Below are 18308 nucleotides of genomic sequence, written 5' to 3' on the forward strand. Positions count from 1 at the left end.
CTATTCTGTTTCATTATGTGTAGATTTGATATTACCCTTGACAAAAAAATAAAATAAAAAACACTGAATGCATGTCCACATAGCTGTAAGAGCTGGAGAGCAGGGCTCTTTTAGAAACACATTTCCAACACCCCATTTGATTTTGGTCACTAATCAAACAAAATGAATGAATCTAAAACTCATTTAGGTGCTACTGTATCTGTAAAGTCCTTAGTAATCCAGAATTCCAAAGACAAAATTAAAAGCATAATTTTTATTTAGCTGATGACCCACATTTAATATTACCAGCTGACACATGAAGCTGAAGTGTGTAACATTTTCAGTGTGAAAATACTTTCTCCTAACTCAGATGAATATGCAGGGACAACTATAAGTAAGCAATGCATGTGTTAATTTTCTCGAGAACTGTAAACACTGTCTCTGTGGCTACAACACAACAACACTGACTCAATCAATAGTGTGAGATGGGGGTGGGACTATCTGTTTGTTCGATTAATGGAAAACATATTCAGAAAGCTGTTTTAAAAACAGTTAATTTTTATAATTTGGTTCGGCAGTGCAGAAATTACACACTTCAGCTTTAAATAAGCATATAATTACAGTGATACATGAGGTCAAGAAGTCTCTTGAGCAAATATTCAATTCGATTTTTTTTCCCTTCTAAAGCTCTACAATTACAAGTTTCAGTTATCTGAAAGTAAAGGCCCCTAAAGTACTACAAAAGTATGTTCGTGGTTGTTAAGTTCAGCTTTCTATTGGCTTGAGCTGTTCCAGTTCAATTTAGTTATCATGGCGATTTTTTTCTGAAGTCAGAAACTAAAATAATGCACACAATTTTGTTAATTTATGTCAAATAAATGTTAGTTGACAGTTGGAATCATTGTTGTCTTTATAACGGATGAAATGCTACCCCCGGTAAAACTACAATACATCAAGTGTTTATTTCACACAGTCAAAACAGACAAAAACAAAACTCTTCAAATTCAGGTTGTAAATCTTGATTACAAGTATAAAACAACATCAAAAACTTCAGAGGAATAAATGGGCTAGGTGATTTACACAACGAAAACAAGCATAAACTGATTTGTTTTTAAATCTATAAAATCTATAAAAAACAAAAAACAAACACAGAGATCACTCATTTCCTCTTCGACTTATGACTCTTCTTTGACCGACTAAACAAAAGAGAAAAATACAGCATGAAACAAAGTAAGACTGGGGGAAAAAATTAAAGACAATAATTTCTAAATTCAGTTGATATATCAAAGCCTTACCTTTCTGGGGACTTGGAGTGACTACGATGCCGATGACTTCTGTGGTGACCTGAAAGAAAATATGACAAAACTGATTTACTGTCAGTTTCACCATTTACTCAAAAAGCATCAATAGGCAAGAGGAGCAGTTGTACAGACATTTTAAATGTTCAAAATAGGCAAAAACTCTTTTGTGAAAATTGTGAGAAAAATAAAATAATCATATATATATATATATATATATATATATATATATATATATATATTACACACACATATCCCCAATTTTGAAAAAGTTGGGACTATGAAAAATGAGTGATTTGTAAATTATATTCACCCTTTGCTAAATTGAAAACACTATAACTACACATTATATAATGTTTTACTCTGTGAATTTTTAAATGAACGGTAATTTCAAATCAGATGATTGCAACACGCTCCAATTAAGTTGGGACAGTCGAGTGTTTACCACTGTGAAACATCACCATTTCTAGTTTAGAAAGTGAAATTTTCCCCCATTCATCCATTATGTAGGTCTTCAGCTGCACAACTGTACAGGGTCTTCGTTGCCGTATGGTGTGCTTCATAATGCGCCACACTTTCTCAACTGGAGAGAGACCAGGACTGCAGGCAGGCCAATCTAGCACCCGCACTCTCTGCTTACACAGCCATGCACTTGAAATCAGGGCAGTATGTGGTTTGAAGTTGTCCTGCTGGAAAATGCAGTGACGTCCCTGGAAATAACGGTGCTGGATGGCAGTATATGTTGCTCCAAAATTTGTACATATCTGTCTGCATTCATGTTGTTCTCAAAGATGTGCGAGTTACCCATGCTATGGGCACTGACACACCACTGGCTTTTGGACCTGACGCTAATAACAGCTCGGATGGTCCTTTTCCTCTTTGGCCCTGAGAACACGATGGCTGTGTTTTTCAAAAACTATTTGAAATGTGGACTCATCGGACCAAAAAGCATGGTTCCACTGTTCTACTTTCCATCTAAGATGAGACCGAGCCCAGAGAAGTTGGCAGTGCTTCTGGACAGTGTTGATGTATGGCTTCTGCTTTGCATAGTAAAGTCTTTACTTGCATCTGTGGATGCAGCGGCGAATGGTGTTGACTAGGGCTAGGACGATTAATCAACGTAATCGATTACAGAAATACGTCAATTTGCATAACAATAGAGTAATTAAAATGGCAGCACCCGGTTTAAGCATGGATTCCCCTGAAGAACAAGCTGCAGCTCAAAAAACATCGCTCACGGTCATCTAAAGCGTGGAGGTATTTTAGCCAGCCAACAATGTGGTGCTGTGTAAGCTATGCAAATTGGAAATGGCTTTTCACAGAAGTACAACTGCCATGAACGAACACTTGAAGCGAAAGCATCCCGGAGCGCTTTGTCAAGACGGCAGCAAGGCAGCACCGTAAGTCCTGTTTACTTTTTGTCCCCACCCAAGCATGACATATTAGTATTACAACATGTGTTTCTGTTAGTAGTAGTAGTCACTTAAAATTGATTTTCTAAATTTTTCCTCATTGCCCCCATGTTAAAAGTAATTTCTGCACCGCTGCTAACGTAGGGTGACCATACGTCCTCTTTTTCCCGGACATGTCCTCTTTTTCGGACCTTAAAAAAGCGTCCGGCCAGGATTTCTAAGTTTGATGTGCATCTGGTCTAATACTTCATTGTGTGTGTGCGCATATTTGCATTGCTTTAACCCTTCTTTGTAAGTCCCGCCTTCTCGCACACCAATTGGTAAATTATAAGAGGCTTGCAGCAACTATTGGCCAAATTCCTGCCTGTCAATCTCTCCGCGAACGCGCAAAGCGCTGTTGTGTTCGGCATCAAACAGTTGCTTGACAGTAGCAGCAAATGACAACTGAGTGGAAACAATGCCCAAACGAAAGTGCAAATTTACAGAAGATTTGCACAAAAAATTCCCATGCTTTCGTCCAGGTTGAGATCCGTGGGAAGCAGAATGTTTGACATGTAAAGCTGGCACTTATGTGTCAGTTGCTAACAAAGGTGCAAGTGATTTAGAAGCACACATTAGCTCTGCGAAGCATATAGGGTCAGCAAAAGGTGAAAGTTCATCAGGTAAATTAACGGACTACTTTTTGCGACCAGGTAAAATTATCACATTGCTTCATTTTCCATGGCCATTCAAAATAATAATAATAGTAAATGAAGGTACACTCATAGCATCAAATATTTTATTTTAGTACATGGACATTCAAAAGAATGTTGGACATTTTTATTTATTTATATATATTTATGTTATGCTAATAGAGTGTCTTTTTCACTGTATTAAAGTTTGCATTCATAGTAACACTGTTTTTTGTTGCAGAATAATGCCCTGCAGTGCACACTTTGTTTCTTGTACATTTGTTTGTGTTTAAGAGAAGATGATTTAATAAAATACTGAAATATTAATGACAAGTTCATTTATTTTGGGTTAATTAATTGTTATATTAATCAAGTAATAATTATAAAAATCTTTAGAATAATCGGCAAATTAGTCGTTAGATTAATCAACTAATCGGAAAAATAATCGTTAGATTAATCGATAAAAAAATAATCGTTAGGTGCAGCCCTAATGTTGACTAACAAGCCCATGTTCATGATATCCATTACAGATGAATGATTTTTTTTTTAAGACAGTGATGTCTGAGGGATCAGAGATCACGCGCATTCAGAAATGGTTTTCGTCTTTGTGAAACCCTTTATGCACCGAGATTTGACCAGATTCCTTGAATGTTTTAACTATATTGTGCACTGTAGATGGTGAAATGCCCAAAATCGTTCCAATTTGTCTTTGGGGAACATTTTTCTCAAAGTGCTGGATTATTTGCTGAAGTATCTCTTGGCAAATTGACAAGTCTTGAACGATCCTTGATCCTGAAGGATTAGGCTGTTTTTGCAGGCTCCTTATACAGTATAATGACATAATTGCCTCACGTGTTTAACATCTCCTGTTTCACATTGCCTTGTTATTTCAACTTGTCAAATTGTTATTAGTCTTAAATTGCCCCATCTCAACTTTTTTGGAGTGTGTTGCAATCATCTGATTTGAAATTACTGTAATTAAAAAAAAAAAAAAAAAAACTGAAATTCTATGAAAGGTAAAACATCATATAATGTGTAGTTGTAGTGTTTTCAATATAGCAAAAAGTGAATATAATTTACAAATCACTCCTTTTTTTTATTAGCATTTTTCATACTGTCCCAAATTTTTGGGAATTGAGGTTGTGTATATATATACACATACATACCTATCTATCAGAGGTCGTGTTAACCGAATATTTTCCATCATTGACCGAATTTTTTTAGCAGTGACAGAAAAATCTGAAGGCCGTCCGTCATTTTGACTGATTACACAGAGGGTGATCTATTGTAACTTGTAACTGTAATTTCCGCCCCGTCCAGTTGGCGGCGAGTGCGCATATTAATTAATTAAAGCTATTATCTAGTATTGTCTCGTCTTTTATCTCAGTGCATGACGTCTTTGTCCTGTGTAGCTTTAGTCACCCCTACATACAATTGTAAAAATGTCACAGCAGCTGAGTGTGAAAAGTTTCTTCAAATGGCCAAATTGTTGGATGTTGTTGATAAAAGAGGTGAAAAAAGAGCGGTGGAGGATGAATGACAAACAACAGACAATGTTTATCAGTCACCGGCAGTTAATGTTACGGGGCAAGAAAGTGGCAGCAAGGAGGAAGCTGCGAGAGACTTATTAAGGGTATTAGAAAGCACCTCCAAAAATACACATTCCCTGCCTTAACTCACGTGGGTAGGGTTGCACCAGCTGTGCGTAAGTTCTCATGTAGGTTAGGACGTAAAGTTCACACTAAGGGGTTAGTAACTACTAGTTAGTTTGTAACTAAGTCAGAGCTTAATTCGGTTGCACCACCTGTTCTTAAGGCAAGACTTAACTAGTAGGTCGTAAGCTCACCATAAAGTGATGCGTAATCGCATAATATGACATTTACCTGAATTGAACCAATAAACAGCCTTCAAATTTGTACACAGAAGTATTAAAAAGCCCATTTCAGTTTATCTCACTACGGTTGATGTTCAAACCTTGTTTGCTCATGTAACTGTCAGCTGTAATAAATTATATCCTCATTAAAATAAGATACGTAATAAAAGTAGATTTAATAAATAGTATAATTGCCCTGTGTAAATAACAATATATAGGAACTGTATCTAAAATAAATAAGGGGTGATAAATAAATACTATTAAGACAGGCTGTAAAAACAGACATTTATTCATTTTAATATCCTATATATATATATTCTGAATGTGTTGAAACTTTACACCGGGCAACACACCCTCAAAACTGCACTGTTAGAAAGGTTTCATGCTGAAGAGCCGCTTTAAAGCAACATTTTTTTCTCTCTTGTAAATGTAAACGAGTGTAAATGTCAACATTATACTGTATGTCGAAAGGATTGATGCCTGTCACGCAAAACATGAGCTCATTGATGTCATAAAATATCAGTCTGCTTTTTTATTCCAACCGTTACTCCTGGTCGGAGGCTTCCGTAAATATTTAGTTTATACGTAGGGTTACGTCCTATCTATCTAAGTTTAATGGTGCAACGCTCAAATATTTAGTAGTGCGTAAATTGTGACTTAGTGTCCATTTACGCAACAACTAGGCTAAGTTGTAACGTACGTATAACTGGTGCAACCGGCCCCAGGTGCAGAAGGAGCGCATGCTGCGGGATTTCCTCCCACATTCAGAGAGTCCTGCAAACTTTTGATTTTGATTACACAGGCGAGCACCCAGTTTAATTCGATGCGGACCAGAAGAAAGGTTTGAGTTGTTGATTGAGTTTTGTTCAGTTCATTTTTTACGTGTTTTGTTCATATTTTAATAGTATTTGTTTTTTTTGTAATATTTCGTTGTTCATATGTCCTGTTTTAGTGGCCTCCGCTGTCACTGCAGGGAAAACAAAACATTCATCTGCTTCGTGTGGTGTCTCTGTTGTTCATTTGTTCTCTTCATAAATAAATAAATGGATAATCTGCTATATGCTCATCCTGTAAGTTCATGATTAAAAATGAAAATGTGAATGAAAATAAAAGCTATTAAATGTCTTATTATCATTAAAATATGAAAATTTAAATGATGGGTAATAATAGATTATGACGGATTTTTTACGACCCTGTCCGTCAAAATGACGGACGATGAGAAAGTCTAACGCAACCACTGATATATACAAATATATATATATATTTACAATGATTTCTAATTATATTTATTTGAATAATTTATTGTCCTGTGGAACACATTTTTTATACTTCTAAACAGCTTGGCTGTACCTGGAGATTTGGAGCGGTGCCTTCTATCCCTTGATCTGCTGCGGTGTCTCCGAGGACTTTTGCTGCGGTGACGGTCCCGATCTCGCTCACGTCTGGGGGATGGGCTGAATGAACAGAGAGTAATCAGACAAATAACACCATATTAAAGTACCTAACCATTGATTGATTTCTCTAAAAATTAACTTCAATCATTTAAATTGTTAATAACAGATTGCACATACCTTCGTCTTTTAGGTGATCTGCTCCGTCTAAATTGAGGCAAAAAGAATCAGTACATTAATTTTTATCTGATATATCTATGATACTATCACAGTGCCAATTACAGGGGGTCTCGGGGGGTGGGGTGGGGTGAGTGGATCTGTCACTGACCTTCTGGGTGAGCGGCTGCGTCTGTAGCGTGGAGATGGAGATCTGCGAGGCCGGTCAATATCTCTGTAACTTCGTCTATGTGGCTCTGGTGTCTGCGCTCTCTCTGGCTGCAGGTGCCGAATGGAGGCATATCAATTACATTTACAGGAAAATTTGACATCATGTCATCCACCACAATGGATTTTCTTTGGATGAATTGTTACACATTGGGAGTTCAATTTGACCTTGTCTTCTTCCTCATCCTCCTCTTCACTGGTCTCCACCTCATCCAAGTCTTCCTCCAGTGCACTAATACGCGCATCCAGAAGCTCAGCTTCCTCCAAAACCTGCCTCTTCTGTGATGATGATGAAAGACAAACACGTTTGCTCATTATTTTCTGTCATATTGACTGTACTCGACTCAGTACTCTTCCTCTGAAATTCACAGTTCTCCAAAGAAAAATCAAAGTCTAACCAACCTGAAGTCTAGGGAGAATGATGTCACACATACGTTCTGCATGAAGCAGCTCGTCTATGAACTCATCCACATGCATCAACTCAAACTCTAGGTAAAAAAGACAATCATTATTTGCAAATGTCCTTTGTGCAGGGATAAAATATTCCATGTCAGACAACCACTGAATATTTAGCTCTGTGCATCAAACAAAGTGCTTACCTCCATTCCTATTCTGGCTTTTGATTTTTCTGTAGTCATTATATAATGGTTCTAAATACTTGTAACAGTCCACAGATGTTCCAGTCAGGCGCATATACATTGCACCCAGCAAACGGACATACCTAAAGAAAAACAATTCAGTAATGGAAAGACCCAAGACCTTGATGCAGAGTGTGAATGGCAAAATGACAAACTGCAAACACATGAATTGAACACGAACTTGAAATCTTCATTTTTAATGAATTCTACAATGATGTCCTTTTCCGGCTGGATCTGCAGCATCTTCAGGGTGAGGCATAAGAATGGAGTTGGCTTTATGTTTCCTCCATATACTCCACCAACAAACTTTAGCTCCATCGCTTTGTCCACGACAAGCTCAGCTACATAAGATAGAGGGGACAAAGACGGACAAAGTTAAATCAATTATGATTTCTTAAATACAAGAATGCATTAATAGAGTGATATATACACCGATCAGCCACAACATTAAAACCACCTGCCTAATATTGTGTAGGTCCCCCTCGTGCAGCCAAAACAGCGCCAACCCGCATCTCAGAACAGCATTCTGAGATTATATTCTTCTCACCACAAGAGTGGTTATCTGAGTTACCAGAGACTTTGTCAGTTCGAACCAGTCTGGCCATTCTCTGTTGACCTCTCTCATCAACAAAGCGTTTCCATTCACAGAACTGCAGCTCACTAGATGTTTTTTGTTTCTGGCACCATTCTGAGTAAATTCTAGTGACTGTTGTGTGTGAAAATCCCAGATCAGCAGTTACAGAAATACTCAGCCCGTATGGCACCAACAATCATGCCACAGTCCAAATAATTGAGATCACATTTTTTCCCCATTCTGATGGTTGATGTGAACATTAACTGAAGCTCCTGACCCATATCTGCATGATTTTATGCACTGCTGCCACACAATTGGCTGATTAGATAATTGCATGGATGATTGTTAGTGCCAGACGGGCAGGTTTGAGTATTTCTGTAACTGCTGATCTCCTGGGATTTTCATGAACAACAGTCTCTAGAATTTACTCAGAATGATACCAAAAACAAAAAACATCCGGTGAGCGGCAGTTCTGTGGACGGAAATGCCTTGTTGATGAAAGAGGTCAACAGAGAATGGCCAGACTGGTTCGAACTGACAAAGTCTACAGAAACTCAGATAACCGCTCTGTACAATTGTGGTGAGAAGAACAGCGTGTCAGAATGCTATTCTGAGATGCGGGTTGGCGCTGTTTTGGTGGCATGAGGGGGACCTACAAAATATTAGGCAGGTGGTTTTAATGTTGTGGCTGATCGGTGTAAGGTAGTGTGATGAACCAATCAGTGTCAGAAGACATTTTTTACCTTTATGAGGGTATATTTTTGTCCAACCATTTAAAACAAACTGACTCATCCGTTTATGTCATTTCTATTAATTAATTAATAGATAATAATTAATAATTCTGGACATATGTAAATAAGTATTGCTATTTTCGGCCGACGGTAAAAATCGCCACAAAAACAACTACAATTTCTAGTCTAGCGCGCACACACACCTGTAAGTCCAAAACATTCCTCTTTCCAGTACTTGGACTCATAAATACGGGTCCGTATAATCTTCTCCACAAGATACTGAGGATTTGTTCCATGTATACTATTGGCATCTTTTACAGTTCTATTGGCCATGACTTAAAAAATATAAATGAACGGAGGGCTAGTGTGCCATGGAGAAATACAGAAAGAAGAATGACTCCCGGGAAAATGCGTACGTCACATCCGTAAATTCATTTGGGCGGGAATATTTTTCTGTCCAATCAAATACTCTTCATACGTCACCTGCGCGCGAAATAGCCGTGTGTGTTGCACGATTATATGCTCTCTGTCTGCTGTGTTTTAAGATGTGTTTAACTTTATACGCATTTTTTTTTTGACTTTCTAATAGAGACGGGGACGGATAACGTGATAATTGAAGTGTTAAATGTTCACGCGTTTATTGAAGACATTTGATACCATTTCAAACATTATCAGTTGGTGAGTAAGGCCGAGAGTGTTGGATATTTAAAGTTGACTGCATGAGGAATGATTTAAAATAAGTTTTTATTACTATTTTTTTTCTTCGATATTGAATATGTTGTTTTGTAAACCATGTAAACTTCTTTCTTACCCCCCCCCCCCCCCCCACCCCCCACCTCCAATGTTGTTGTCTTTACTGGCGTTGTGCTGTGCAGATCTTTTATCCATCTGAGCAGCATCATGAGCCGGTACATCACTAGACTGAGAATGAGAAGAACGTACAAGTGGAATGGAAGACCGATCAATGAAGACAGGAAACTGAAAAGGCAATACTATGAGTAAGTGCACAAATAACATGTTTTAAAGTCATTCTAATATTTTTATCTGGGCCTTAAAGTAAAAAAGGTTTTGGTGGTGTTAACCTAAAAAAATTAAATTAAAAGCAGAAATTCTTGGGGGAAAAATGTAGCTATTAGTTGATGAAAGAATAATCTGTGAAACATAAAAAGTCAGTAGGTAGTAGCTGGGTTGGGGAGTAATGAAATACATGTAATGGGATTATGTATTTTAAATACAAAATATAAGTAACTGTATTCCACTACAGTTACAATTTAAATCATTGGTATTTAGAATAGTTACATTCAAAAAGTATTTGGATTACTGAAGAGATTACTTTGCATTTTATTGTCATTTGTTTCATTTAAGATTTAGTCTTTTCAGATGGAAAACATTTATACATATAAATGATGCGATCCACATGAGCATTTGAACAGCGGTGAAACACTTTCTTATGATGTGTTACATTCATACGAGCAGACAGAGAAGTAAGTTTGAAGCAGAAGAAATAGAAATAAACCTTGTGTAAATTGTCAGCTTAATGCTAAGCTAAAATGCTATTTCTAGCCATTTATATGCACATTACCAGGCACGATCATATAATTTATTTTTTCTAGTAAGACATTTGATATTGGGGCAAAAATCGTATTCTTGATGATAAGTTTTGTATTGTTTTCCTGTAAAAATATCTAAAAATCCTTAAAACAAGATCAATTTGATTTATCTTTTTTAGAAACAGCACTGCATAAGATATTTAGGTTTTTCAGAGAATGTATTTTTAACATGTGTATTTTGTCTTACTGTACTGGCAGAGTTTTTATAGTCAAAACAAGTGAAAAAAATCTACCAGTGCTGAAGAAGTAATCCAAAGTATTTAGAATACGTTACTGACCTTGAGTAATCTAATGGAATACATTTCAAATTACATTTTACAGCATGTATTCTGTAATCTGTGGTGGAATACATTTCAAAAGTAATCCTCCCATCCCTGGGTAGTAGGTACCTGTTGTCACATTACAGAAAAAGAGAGGACCCCTTTAGACTTTTTTTACTTCTTCCCAATTTGGCGTGCCCAATTCCCAATGTGCTTTAAGTCCTCGTGGTGGCGTAGTGGCTTGCCTCAATCCGGGTGGCGGAGGATGAATCTCAGTTGCCTCTGCATCTGAGACCGTCAATCCGCGCATCTTATCGCATGGTTTGTTGAGCGCATTACCGCGGAGACCTAGCGCGTGTGGCGGCTCACACTATTCTCAGCAGCATCTACGCACAACTCACCATGCACCCCATCGAGAGCGAGAACCACATTATGGCGACCATGAGGAGATTAACCCAACGTGACCCTACCCACCCTAGCAACCGGGCCATTTGGTTGCTTAGGAAGCCTGACTGGAGTCACTCAGCATGCCCTGGATTCGAACTTTCGACTTCAGGTTTGGTAGTCACTTGCTGAGCTACCCAGCCCCCCCCCCCCCCCCCGCCAGTTAGACTCTTTTGACTGTGTGTGAAGTTTAAAAAAAAATCAGATTTTTTGACATTTTTGTAAAAAGGCACATTTTTGTTGAGGTCAAATAGGAAGCAAGCGAAATGATGAATTAAATGAATGATTCAGGTGTGTACATTCACGTGTATACAAAGTGCAAGAAAAGTATTTTAATACCTTTTACTTGATGGTTACACCATCATTAAATCTATTTTTATTTGTTGAAAATGCTATAAATGTTTTTCCAAAAATTATTAACCCAACATGGACACAAAGATCACATTTCTACAAAATTGACGCGTTACAAACTAGATTTTTAAAACATTTCCCTCTTACCCCATTTGTTAATAACCCATATATTTCTCCATCTATTGGTTCCCACGGTCATGGAAATCATGGAAATATTAGGGAATTAAAAAAAATTGTGATTTCCAGACCTGGAAAAGTCATGGAAATTTCAATAGCGATGGAATTTCGATAGAACTACCAATGCTCAGTTCTGTAATGTTTTATTAGCTAGAAACTGCCATTTGTGAGTGCAGTCTGTATTAAATGGTTTTTAAAAACCCTTAGCCAGTACTCAGTTGTAAAGTCTGGAAAAAATTATGGGATTTCACTGATCAAAAAAATTGTTGTAACCCTGAATGTAACAGCAAGGCTGATCTGATCAATCTTCATTCAGATCCATGACAATTTCTGTTGAGGGAAGGACTGAAAATGCATCCGTGTCGTTAGGCCAGTACATTCTGATCGAAGGGGATGATGATGACAATCCCTTTGTGGCACAACTTCTCAAACTCTACTATGATGGTAAATATTTCCTATATTACATTTTACCATGTCTTCATTCAGAATATGTGTACTTACCTGCATTCTTACACAAACTTCTGGTACATTTGTCTCCAGATACAGGAAAGAAAAAGACTGCGGTAGTGCAGTGGTTTGTGCGTATGTGTGAAGTACCACCGAACAAGCGAAAGCTGCTGGGCAGAGACCCCCATCCTCAGGAGATTTTTTACTACCAGGACCACTCTTGTGATAATGAAGTGGATGCAGAGACTATTCTTGCCGCAGTACAGGTACGCACAGCTATATGGGTTGTAGGATCTGTTATTTAGAGGGACGTCTCATTTTTATACACAGTGAATGTGCATCACACTAAGATCAAGCAGTGCATATCCATCCACCCATCTACTGTAGATTTTGCGAATGAGCTGGCCATTCTTACTAATAAATACATTTTATATATAATGTGTTATTTATATATTTGCTTTTAGATTGATTATGTCCCAGCTGAAGCTCCTTTTCCAGAGGGCAAGAGCAAAGACATACTATTTGCCAAACTCTTATGGGACACCAAAGCCTTCAGAGTGTTGGATCCTGAGCTGATGCAACCCCCTCAGAGCCCCAAATCCCCCCCACCATCCTCACGGCGGCCTCAGGCTCGTATTCTTCCAACCCCAGACCCTACTGTAATGAAGCGGGCCATTTCGAGCACCCTCACCCGCAGCAGCATGAGCACCGGCAAAATGACATCCGCTGAGGCGGAGTCTCTCCATTCGACCTCCAAACTGTCAGCAGCTAAAGCTCTTAGTGCAAAGAGGAGAAGCAGAGCTGCCTCTGGACCAAATGTTCGCAAGAAGCTGGATTTGTGCAGTGAGTCCCATGTTTAACTGAAAATTCCATCCATCAACAGTAATATTAGACATTGCATTGCATATATTACACTTTTAAAGGTTTCACCAAAGCACTGATGTTTCTGTTCTAATTTGCCAGGTCCAGGTAAAAACATGACTTGTGGTGATGTTCTGGGACAGTTTCTTGATGAACACAAAGAAACAGAGGAAACGCTGACATCTCGGTTAAACACGTCTCCACCTGGCCGCATCTCCATTTCTATTAGACTGACTCCACTTAATCTTAATGATGAGGAGACTAATGTTCCTCTGTCCTTACACAGCCCTGATAAACCCAGCCCAGCTGCACAGGATAAAGACAGTGCATCCAGGTACATCTCTTTACATATGTTATATTAAACATCTGTTGATTTATGAGGTCTGGGTTCATCATGTCCTAAAAGGTTTTAACACTTCATGGCCATGCTGACTGTTTGAAAATCGCTATGAAGGTAAAGTTTCAGAACTGGTGTCTGTAGAACAAAAATGGGTGTTTCCCAGTTTTTTAAACTGGGATGGGCATTTTTTCAATCGCTGGTTTTGCCTACTACATAGAGATTCCCCACTTTCATTGGATAGTAAAAAAAAAAAACTCATCCTGGTTTGGAAATGCCCACTGATTGGGAAACGCCCATTTTTGTTCTGCAGGGACCTGTACTTCAAAATGTAATTTTTTTTAATGTTAAAATACTTTCTCTTATCCCAGTATAATATGCAGAGACAACTAAGGGGCCGTTTACACGACAACGTTTTCAAATAAAAACTGAACTTTTTATGCGTTTTGGCTGTCCGTTTACACGACAACGGCGTTTTGGTGCCTGAAAACACAAACTTTTGAAAACGGGTTTTCAAACATACAAAAACTTGTGAATTTGTGAAAACGATGACGTCATGCACACGCGTATTACTTGTTCAGTCTATAGGCATGCACGCGAGTACTTCAAAACTACAATGGAAGACTACAGGACTGTGTCTGTGCTGCTCAAGATTTTGAGTTTATTGATGCTTCTCCAGCAAAGTGTAGATTTAATGCATCACTACTACGACCAGCAATCGCCAACTTCATTGTTTGTGTTCCCCGCTCTGTGGAAGAATGCTTATGTGCGCAGGTGCGTAGTGTTTCTTTACAAAGTGACATCGCCAACTACTGGACTGGCATGCATAATACAGCATTTTTAGTCATTTTCGCGGATCCGTGTGAACGGGGATCGTTTTGACAACGTTGTCGTCTGTACGCGAAACTTTTCAAAAATACAAAGGAAAAACTTTTCAGTTTCTAGTACATCGTTGTCGTGTAAACGTACCCTAAGATATTTGTAGGTTGATTTTCCCTTTTGAATGCTTTCAAAACATTGCTTTTGTTTTTATTAAGCGGTGACTCACCCAACAGATTTAGTTTGGGTGGGACTTCAAGTTTGTCCAAACAATGGGAAATGTAATTGAAGGGGTGGTAAGCGTGTTTGGGGCACCTGAAGTTTCCTTTGGTACTGCTAGTAGTATGTTATATGCTTTACATTTATTGTAGTGCTGTGAATGGTTAAAGGTATAGTTCACCCAAAAATGAAAATTCTCTCATCATTTACTCACCCTCATGCCATCACTGATATGTATGACTGACTGACTTCTGCAGAACACAAATTATGATTTTTAGAAGAATATTTCAGCTCTGTAGGTCCTCACAGTGTAAGTGAAACGGTGCCAAAATTTTGATGCTCCAAAAAGCATCATAAAAGTAATCCATACGACTCCAGTGTTTTAATACATATCTTCAGAAGTGATGTGATGGGTGTGGGTGAGATACAGATCAATATAAAAGCCCTTTTTTTTGCTAGAAATTCTTTTCCCTGCCCAGTAGGGGGAAATATGCATGAAGAATGTGAATCACCTAAAACACATGTAGAAGAATGTGAAAGTTAAAGTGGAGATTAACTGAGCAGGGAGGAGAAATTATAGACAAAAGGACTTTAATATTGATCTGTTTCTCACCCACACCTGTCATATCGCTTCTAAAGATATTGATTTAACCACTGGAGTCTCATGGATTACTTTTATGCTGACTTACGTGATTTTTGGAGCTTCAAAATTTTGGCACCCATTGACTTGAATTGTATGGACCTACAGAGCTGAGAAATTCTTTTTAAAATGTTCATTTGAGTTCAGCTAATGAAAGAAAGTCATACACATCTAGGATGGCATAAGGGTGAGTAAATGAGAAAATTTTCATTTTGGGTGAACTATTCCTTTAAGTAAGAGTCGGTTGAAATGGTCTTGTATATGTGGTAACATTAAGTAGAGTTTAGTTATGAGTCCCACTGCCGTTCTAGTGCCTTTGCAGATGAAGATCCAGAGCCACTAATAAGCACAGGCAGAACGCCCCGGAAAAGAGAAGCAACCCCCAGGAGAACAGGTTTAAGAGGCCTGAAGTGAGTACTCTTGTAGATCAGACATAGAAACACAGGGAATACATAGACTAATTTGACAGGATTTTTGCTTTTCTTTATCGAACACAAAGACATTACATGGCTATTGTTCATTACACACTTCTTTTTGAAAAAAATGCACTGTTTAAGCACACATCTAATGCTCCTTTCATTTAAACCACTGGTAGCTCCTACTTCACTTTCTTCATTTGTTGATGTGTTTGATATAAGTTTGAAAGAACTCTGAAATAACTCGTACTAATGTGACCATATGGTCTGCTCTCTAACCAGGCCGAGAACTCCATCCAGGAGGAATGATTCCTCTGCACTCAGAGAGCCAGCACTGGCTGCTCTGTAAGTATTGGAATTCTCTATAATCTTATTCCTATTTCTGTTTAGTGTGGCCACTCATTTACAGCTGCAGTACTTCTAATTATGTATTAGTGTGTGGAAGTATTGGTAGTCAGGATCATAGAGTAATTCGCAGAGGATTTCATTCAACAACTTTGCAAAGTGAAATAAATTTTTAGCAGCAATACTTTTATTAAAGGTGCTGTAAGAGATTTTTTTATTTAAAATATCACTGGAATAGGTGCCATGAAATATCACACCTGTCTCTGTAACAGCCCTAGGCTTGGTTAACAATGTGGTTAAAGATGACTCGGGCCAAGGTCAGATTCTTTGTTTAGCTAGTCAGACTTTTTGCCTGTCAATCACTGTGCGCATTCACATGGCAGCACATACATGCTCGTATAAGTGCCGGTACGGTGTCCTGGTCCTACGAAACACACAGGGTCAGATGGCAAATTGCTCAGGGGGACACATCGCCCTCCATCTGGTCTAATACAATGGCATCTAGTATGTCTGTGCATGTGCACATGTCTTTGGAGGGCAATGTTGTGGAAAGAGGGGTCATGGCTAATTCAACGGCTGGTCTGGTGAAAGTTCCAGAATGGCTAAAATTGCTTACAGCACCTTTAAATCTTCAAAACACAAAAACAGGAATTAAGAGGCTTTTAAACAGCTTATTGTTACCTTTGGTTCCTTTTCACCTTGCCTTTTGAATTTGAAGTTTTTTGCCTGCAGGAGGCAGAATATAAGCAATAAAAATAGTGTTCAGATGAATTGGTAGTTCTCAGGCATAGCCAGTTCAGAAACAAAGCTGACAAAAAAACAGCACCAAAGCCATAGATAATTTTACCAGTATACCGTAGTGTACAGGCATTATGAGAGGCAAAAAGCACTCCTGAAAACAACACACAGCTGTGTGTAATTAAAGCCAGATAAGTGAGATCTTGACTAACTTGTAAACACATTACAAAGCATGAATAAAATGGAATATTTAAACAACCTTTTAATTTAAAATATTCAACAGGTCAGGCTTGTAATGTCACTTTTGCGTTGTTCCCTTGTAGTAACGAAGATTCCATGTGCAGTTATGCACTGTGCAGCTTGTGTTAGCACAAACTGCACTGGAGTTAAACTCTCACTCTGGCATTTAAGTTATGTCACCATTTAACATTTTTGGCCCATTTTCTAATCTGTAGGTGCATTAATTCAGGCCAGTTGTGTGATATAGTGGTAGGGCTGCACGATTCTGACAAATCATAATTGCCAATTATTTCCTTTGATATTGTACTTGTGATTATTCATGTCATTTCGAGGCTATGCATCAAAACTACTTGAGAGCTGTTCCTGAATTGCTTTAATATTTTATTTGTGTTATTCACATTTTGAATAAATTGTACACAGTATTATTTGGAGAGTGAGCATTTCTTATATGCCTTTAGACTCATTTAAACGCGTCAGATTTTCCTTTGCATTCATGCACACAACAGCTCAGAAAGTATGTTATAAACGGATCATTTTGGCACAATGGGAGTACACCTAAATGGAATGCTGTTATTGACACTTCATGATTATATAATTGTGACAGCTGTAATTGTAATCTTGATAAAAAATAAAAAAAAATCATTATTTGTGCAGCCCTATATAGTGGCCACTAGCCAGTTTTAGCTCTTAGATCTGAAATGTACTAGTAATGGTGTGAGAGTAGCAGATTGTGCCAAGTAGTCTGTTTTAACCACATTGGAATTTATATATATCTCTTACTCTGTTTTGTTTCATTTTTATGTGCTCAAACTGTTAGAGCTGAAGAGGAGCAGGAAAATTCACCCGTCCAGACTGCTACTGTTAATCCTCGTTCTAAGAGGAAGTCTGCTCAGCTTGTGTCGTCACGCATCAGAAAGCAGCTGTAAGTTATGGTTTGTTCTTGGTGATCAATAAAAGATAAAATGAACCATATCAAAGAAACATATTTGAGTGCATTTTTTACATTTTGTTTTTTAAAGTCAACATGAAATCAAAATTGACCATATTTACTTTCTTAAAGGGATAGTTCACCCAAAAATGAAAATTCTATCATTTACTCATGCCATCCCAGATGTGTATGAGTTTATTTCTTCTGCTGAACATAAACAAAGATTTTTAGAAATGTATCTCAGCTCTGTAGGTCCAAACAACAGTTGTGAAATCCATATCTTCAGAAGTTATATAATAGGTTTGGTAGAGAAACAGATACAAATTTAAATCCTTTTATTTAAATCTCCACTTTCACTTTTATATCTGAAAGTCACATGTGCCTGTTTAGTTTCACTTTCACATCTGAAAGATTTAGAGTAAAAAAAAAAAAAAAGGACAATTGCTGTTCTGTTTTCCACCCACACCTATCATATAGCTTCTGACAATATGGATTAAAACACTGGAGTCCTATGGATTACTTTAA

The 18308-nt window shown here is 37.9% G+C and overlaps 2 protein-coding genes across 6 annotated transcripts in view; one reads left to right on the plus strand and one right to left on the minus strand.

Moving 5' to 3' along the window:
• Window positions 1-238: 238 nt before the first annotated feature.
• Window positions 239-9341, minus strand: LOC127449463 (pre-mRNA-splicing factor 38A-like). Of its 2 annotated transcripts, none has more exons than XM_051712900.1 (10): window positions 9155-9341; window positions 7828-7987; window positions 7608-7729; window positions 7411-7496; window positions 7177-7287; window positions 6953-7059; window positions 6805-6831; window positions 6584-6687; window positions 1275-1323; window positions 239-1175 (listed from the first exon to the last, which is right to left on the minus strand). In XM_051712900.1, exons 1-10 carry the CDS (start codon window positions 9282-9284, stop codon window positions 1139-1141), a joined length of 933 nt encoding a protein of 310 aa, XP_051568860.1. In that variant the 5' UTR covers window positions 9285-9341; the 3' UTR covers window positions 239-1138. The 2 variants fall into 2 exon arrangements, with proteins under 2 accessions (XP_051568860.1, XP_051568861.1); XM_051712901.1 differs by lacking the exon at window positions 9155-9341 and adding an exon at window positions 8964-9125.
• Window positions 7779-18308, plus strand: part of LOC127449448 (origin recognition complex subunit 1-like) — a 29872-nt gene continuing 19342 nt past the window's right edge. Inside the window, exons 1-10 of one of the 4 annotated variants that reach the window (XM_051712863.1) lie at window positions 7779-7896; window positions 9541-9629; window positions 9827-9949; window positions 12110-12237; window positions 12334-12506; window positions 12705-13083; window positions 13204-13435; window positions 15428-15526; window positions 15815-15877; window positions 17673-17777. In XM_051712863.1, coding sequence (XP_051568823.1) covers window positions 9852-9949; window positions 12110-12237; window positions 12334-12506; window positions 12705-13083; window positions 13204-13435; window positions 15428-15526; window positions 15815-15877; window positions 17673-17777 — 1277 coding nt within the window. In that variant the 5' untranslated portion in view covers window positions 7779-7896; window positions 9541-9629; window positions 9827-9851. Of the gene's footprint in view, window positions 7897-9445; window positions 9630-9826; window positions 9950-12080; window positions 12238-12333; window positions 12507-12704; window positions 13084-13203; window positions 13436-15427; window positions 15527-15814; window positions 15878-17672; window positions 17778-18308 lie in introns of those variants that run through there. The other 3 variants (XM_051712864.1, XM_051712862.1, XM_051712865.1) reach the window with 3 other exon arrangements.

Source organism: Myxocyprinus asiaticus, chromosome 12, assembly GCF_019703515.2.
Source record: "Myxocyprinus asiaticus isolate MX2 ecotype Aquarium Trade chromosome 12, UBuf_Myxa_2, whole genome shotgun sequence".
NCBI classification, from domain to species: domain Eukaryota; kingdom Metazoa; phylum Chordata; class Actinopteri; order Cypriniformes; family Catostomidae; genus Myxocyprinus; species Myxocyprinus asiaticus.

What these genes read in the sequence shown, in the direction of transcription:
- LOC127449463 (XM_051712900.1), bottom strand. Translation starts at nt 9,284, where the DNA reads ATGGCCAATAGAACTGTAAAAGATGCCAATAGTATACATGGAACAAAT. An exon ending in TCATTCTCCCTAGACTTCAG is followed by an intron (nt 7,288 to 7,410) that starts GTTGGTTAGACT and finishes TCATCATCACAG; the next exon opens with AAGAGGCAGGTTTTGGAGGA. An exon ending in GCACCGCTCCAAATCTCCAG is followed by an intron (nt 1,324 to 6,583) that starts GTACAGCCAAGC and finishes ATTTTCTTTCAG; the next exon opens with GTCACCACAGAAGTCATCGG.